Source organism: Humulus lupulus, chromosome 1 (genome assembly GCF_963169125.1).
Source record: "Humulus lupulus chromosome 1, drHumLupu1.1, whole genome shotgun sequence".
Lineage (NCBI taxonomy): Eukaryota > Viridiplantae > Streptophyta > Magnoliopsida > Rosales > Cannabaceae > Humulus > Humulus lupulus.
Window position 1 is genome coordinate 117,789,198 of NC_084793.1, and position 6,000 is coordinate 117,795,197.

At 38.6% G+C, this 6,000-nt stretch overlaps 1 protein-coding gene across 1 annotated transcript in view; it reads right to left on the reverse strand.

Annotated features, from left to right (window-relative positions):
- Positions 1 to 5,717, reverse strand: part of LOC133820441 (uncharacterized) — a 28,456-nt gene extending 22,739 nt beyond the window's left edge. Inside the window, exon 1 of the mRNA XM_062253446.1 lies at positions 5,641 to 5,717. Within this exon, the coding sequence (XP_062109430.1) occupies positions 5,641 to 5,717 (77 nt within the window). The remainder of the gene's footprint in view (positions 1 to 5,640) is intronic.
- Between the last annotated feature and the right edge of the window lie 283 nt (positions 5,718 to 6,000).

Genomic DNA, 6,000 nt, shown 5'->3' on the forward strand with positions numbered 1-6,000 from the left:
CTGACAGAACCCTCCATGAGCACAAAAACAGGTAAGGGCCGCGGCATTACTTGGACCATGCCGCGGCCCGCCCTCCTTCCTCAACGTGCAACAACTTCGAAGGGCCGCGGCTCACCAAGAACCATGTCGCGGCCCGACCCTTCGAACCCAGAAAAATCCACCATTTTCAATCTCTAAACCTCATCTTAAGCCATCCCAAAGCCCCTAACTCAAAACCAATTAATAACAACATCATTAGAATAATTTAAACAACACAATCCAACCAAAAATCTAGTCTAACACTCACCAAAATCCCAATTCCAATTTCTGAGATTTCAAACCCACAAACTCAAAACCAGCCATGGTATTTCTAGAATTCGACCATTAAACTCTAAATTGAAACTTACCTCAGCTGTAGAATCGTTTCTCCAATAGTCCCCAGACCTATCTTCAAAGTTTCAAGCCTCAATTTCCACCTTAAACACCAAAATCACAGATATTTAAAACTCAGCCATTTCTCTAAATTCTTAACCTCAGAAACGAAAATTCAAAGCTTACCTTGGCTCTATCTCAGTCCTTGATTAATTCTTGAGCTAATCCTCTAGCTTATCCCCTTCAATTCCCAGAAATCAGCTGGTTTCCCTTTACAAAATTAGAGTTTTCTTCCTTAAGAGGGAGAGGAAAGAGAGAGAGAAAGGAGAGAAGGCTGAAAGGTCGGTTTACATTTTCTATCTAGTATTTTCTAAGTCTTTCCAAGTATATCCTTAGGTTGTTAGACTAATCCCAAAGCTTGGGGTACCGGAAACGTCCCCGAGGGCAAAATAGTAAAATTCCCCAGTACTCCCGCCTAAACATTCTAACCTCAAATATATCTCCATATATTTATTTTCATCACCCGATATACCAAATCACTACACGATACCTAAAGTACCCCTGACTTGCCCAAAGTCAAGCATTAAGCCCCGTTGTGACTTTCCTGCTATCTAGCTCCCTAGGATCGCCCCATGTCACCGGCTGCATATTTATCCACATAATAATGTGGTTCTCACATATTTCACTTATATATATACCTATCCACATAATAATGTGGTCTCAACAATTTATCACACACAATTACATTTATGCCCTAACGGGCCAAAATTACGATTAAGCCCTTACTAGTCGAACAGGGCCCGCATGCTCACCTAATACTCATAAACATGCATCCTCACACTATTGATTCACATAACCTCCAATTATGCCCTCCCGGCACACTAATCAAGGTCCTTAAGCCTTATTAGTAATTTTGGGTTGTTACACTGCTGATGGATTTAATCCATTTGGCAACATGAACCTTGCATACAACATGTGGCCTGTGGTGTTGGAAAACTATAATCTGCCACCTTGGTTGTGCATGAAAGACAATTATTTCATGTTGACCCTCCTTATTCCTGGGCCAAAATCACCCGGTAAGGACATGGATGTATTTCTGAGACCATTGGTGAATGAGTTGAAGGATCTGTGGGTTAACGGAGTTGATACAAGAGATAGTACGACCAACAGGATGTTCAAGATGCGAGCAGCCCTTTTGTGGACAGTGAACGATTTTCCAGCTCGCAGTAGTTTGTCTGGATGGAGTGGTCAGGGATACAAAGCTTGTCCTACGTGTAATGAGGACACAACTTCCATCCGAGTGATCGGTAAGACATCTTACGTTGGTCACAGAAGATTCTTGCCAAGTACTCATCAAATGAGAAGAGACAAAGAGTTCGATGGAGAAGTTGAGAGAAGACGTCCTCCGAGACGGTTTACTTGTGAGGATATACTAGAACAAGTTAATGCTCTTGTAGCGCAAGTTCCAGGAAAACATGTCCAGTTTGGGGGTGTGAAATGTAAAAGAGGAGTAGATGAAGGTAATTGGATGAAAAACAGTATTTTTTACGAGCTTGAGTATTGGTGTACAAACAAATTAAAACACAATATAGATGTCATGCATGTTGAGAAGAATGTGTGTGATAGTCTCCTTGGCACCATCTTAGACAATGATAAATCTAAGGACACCACTAATGCCAGACATGATTTGAAAAAGATGGGTGTGAGAGAATCATTGTGGATTTATGAAGATGAGAATGGGAAGCTGATGAAGCCGCACGCTCCTTATGTGTTAACTCCGGCGCAGAGGCAATAGTTTTGTCAGTTTATAAAAGGAGTTAGATTTCCAGATGGCTTTTGTTCAAATTTGAAGAAGAAAGTGTCCGAGAATGATACAAATATTCTTGGGTTGAAGTCACACGATTGTCATGTGATAATGCAACGATTACTTTCTCTCAGTGTTCGCAAGTTTCTTCCAAAATCTATATCGACCACTATTGCATAATTGTGCAATTTCTTCAGGCAAATATGTTTGAGGACTTTAAATGTTAAAGATATGGAGGAAGCACAAAATGATCTTATTCAGATATTGTGCAAGATGGAGTTGATTTTTCCTCCAGCTTTTTTTGACATAATGATTCATTTGGTATTACATTTGCCAGAAGAAGCAATATTGGGTGGTCCGGTATTTATGAGGTGGATGTATCCTTTTGAAAGTTACATGAAAAAATTAAAGAATTATGTGGGAAATAAAGCTCGCCCTGAAGGGTCGATCGCCGAAGGCTATGTTGCAGATGAGGCTTTGACCTTTTGTTCAATGTATTTCAAAGACATTGAAACAAGATTTAACTGTCTTGATCGAAATGAAGATGCAACTTCTATCCCACGAAATCTTACAGTTTTCCAATCTCAATGTTGTCCAGTCACAAAGGGAACTTTGAAGACTCTCGATCATAATACTCGTGAAATAGCTGAGTGGTTCATACTTGAGAATTCTCCTGAAATTGAGTCTTATTTAGAGTAAGTTTATTCTCTTATAAATTAGAACATGTGTGGTTATTATCAGTTTTTTGTTATCAAGAATCGTAACACTATTCTAATTAACAGCGAACACCTACAAGAGATTAAACAAAAATACCCAGATGGTGATCATGATCGTTTGCATAGGAAAAATTTTCGTTCGTGGTTTCATAAAAAGGTAGCTTTGAACTTTGAACTTTGAACAGTGATTTTATTAATGATATATTTTGTGAATCTAATATCATTCTATGTATTTAGATATATGACTTGCACAAGCTTGGGTCTTTGGAAAATGGTGATGAACTGTTAGCTTTAGCATCTGGGTCAGATCATTTGTCAACCTTTTACCAAGGTTTTATAGTCAATGGTGTTCGATTTATTGCACACGAACGAGACAAAAAGCGCACCACACAGAATAGTGGAGTGTCTGTTGCCGGAACAGAAGGTTTTAATTATTACGACATGCTTGAAGAAGTAGTGATACTTTCTTTCACTGGTGCATATTCAGTGGCATTATTTCGGTGCAAATGGTTTAATACAAATCCAAGAATGAAGAAAACAGTCATTGAAAATAATATCACCAGTATAAACGTCAATGGTGAATGGTACAAAGATGAGCCGTACATACTTGCTACTCAAGCTAAGCAAGTTTTCTATCTCGATGATTTACTTAGAGGTCGTGATTGGAAAGTTGTAGAAGATGTGAATCATTGACAGATTTGGGACATTAAGGACAATTCTGATTAGGTTAATGATGTTATTAATGTTGTACATGAAACAAGTTCATCAAATTTTGCGTTGACTGTGGACCTCAGAGAGTTGATTATGCAATCTGATCAACCTGCTGCATATGTTGGAGCTGATGAAGATGGTGACGATGAAGCTGATATGTCAGAACATGAGGACGTTGTAGATGCAGAAGATGAATTGGTTGTTGAGCTTTGTGAAGATGAAAATGTGTCTCCGATTACTGATGGAAATGATAGTGATTACTCTGTTTAGTTTTTTCTATTTGTGTAACAGAACTATGTATTTAAATATAATGAAGTTTTTTTTTGTAATTATAATATAAGATATTTGAGCTTTGTGAAGATGAAAATGTGTCTCCGATTACTGATGGAAATGATAGTGATTACTCTGTTTAGTTTTTTCTATTTGTGTAACAGAACTATATATTTAAATATAATAAAGTTTTTTTTGTAATTATTATTATTATGAATTCAATGTGATATACTTCTATTTTAATGCTAATTACTAACTAATAAATTTTAAACTAAAGTATAATGTCAGCTGATATAGCTACTTATCACGGCGGAGATGGTGGGGGTCAAGACCCGCCAGATCCTTCTAGGGTACCATCATCTTGCGAGTCAGGTTAAATATTGCATATCAAAATTATTTTTAGAAATTATATTGTTAGATAGATATAACATCAATACTAATACTGATTATTGTTAATAAATTTTAAAGCCCCGCCGACGATAAGAAAAGGTCGTGGCCCTGCTAGTAATAATGTTCTTGAAGAACGAAGGAAAAAAGCTGGGAAACCATTGGATCTAGAGCTTGATCCTGTGACCAACAAAGTGGTTGGGCAGGAGGATCAAGCTTTTATTCGCATGTTGGGCACTCTAGTTTCCATTTTGTGTCCGGGGCATTATTTGGATTTTGCTGATGTACCTCAACAGTTTAAGGATCAAGTGCTTGATCGTATGAGGGTAAAAAAATTACAAATCTTGTACTTTTCATTATTTAATTCCATTATTTACAAAGTTATCCAATATTTTTTTCTTAATGCAGTATTACTATAATATAGACAGTCATCCACAACGTGAGTCAGTTCTGGCAACTGTCAACAAGGAGATGAGGGAAAGATATCGCGAGAGAAAGAACTATAGACATAGACACTTCAAAAATCATTATGCTGGACCAGAAGATTTGGAGAATGTCCTCTCTAAGCCACCCGACCATTGCACTAAGGAGGCTTGGCAGCTTATTTGTGAAATGTTTTTGAGCGAAAGATTTTTGGCTCGTTCCGCTAAAAATCAAGCAAACAGAAGACAAATGAAGTATGTAACAACACAAGGCACAAAATCTTTGGCAGCTAAGCATCACCAATATGTAAGTGAAGATGTTAATTTAATTTTATAAAATAACACATTCTGAAACATTTTGTTTACATTTGTATAGGAGAACCCAGATGCACATGTTGTTGATACTTGGAGGGATGCTCATATGAGAAAATCGACAAAATCTTTTGTCAATGAGGCAGCTCAACAAGATTATGTAAGTGAATAGTATTGTTTTCTTGTTTCTAATGTTTCTAATTTTTGTTTATAATGTTATCTTTATACAGGAAAAAATGGCGGCAGAGGTTCAGAGGACACAACTTAAGAGGCAAAGTCAATAGCAGAGTGAGGCATCTCTAAATGTATCTGGCGTTGATTCATCCCTGGTCGATCAATACGAGATACTAAGTAAAGTACTTGGGGAGAGATCTGACTACCAAAGAGGAGTGGGTTATAGGGCGAAAGGGAAGGCAAAGAAGACATCCTCTAGCTCTACAGATCAAAGTCAGTCCCAAGAAAATACTGCTGCTACGCCTAATGAAGATATGAAAGTTATGGCTATGATGATGAAGGAAATTCGTGAGACATTTAAGACTACGGTACCTGTGCATCCTAGTAAACTGTATGACCCAATGTTTGACAGTTTTATGCAGAGGTATTTTCCACCACAATCCGAAGGTGGTTCGTCTTCTCAGAGTAACACTGCCAATCCTGACCTTCATACACTGCCACAACAGCAGCACTAGCCTCCTTCACAGCAGCAGTATCAGCCTCCTTCACAGCAGTTCCAGCCTCCTTCATAGTATCCGCCACAGCAATTGTACCAGCCTCACCCAATGTATCCGCCAAATGTGTCGTCGCAACGACCTCCTCAGTATCAAAACCAATACACTTTTGGACCCTCTTCCCAGTCTCCTCCACTATATTTTAGCATTACCGATTTTCCAGGAGGCGCGTCGCAGGCACAGCCACAGCCACAGCCTCTAGATCAGTTTGGGGACCTCACGCTCGGACGATCATCACACTCACCTTATATTCCTTCATCGCCACAGCCACAGCCACAGCCGTCACCCTCACCGTCACA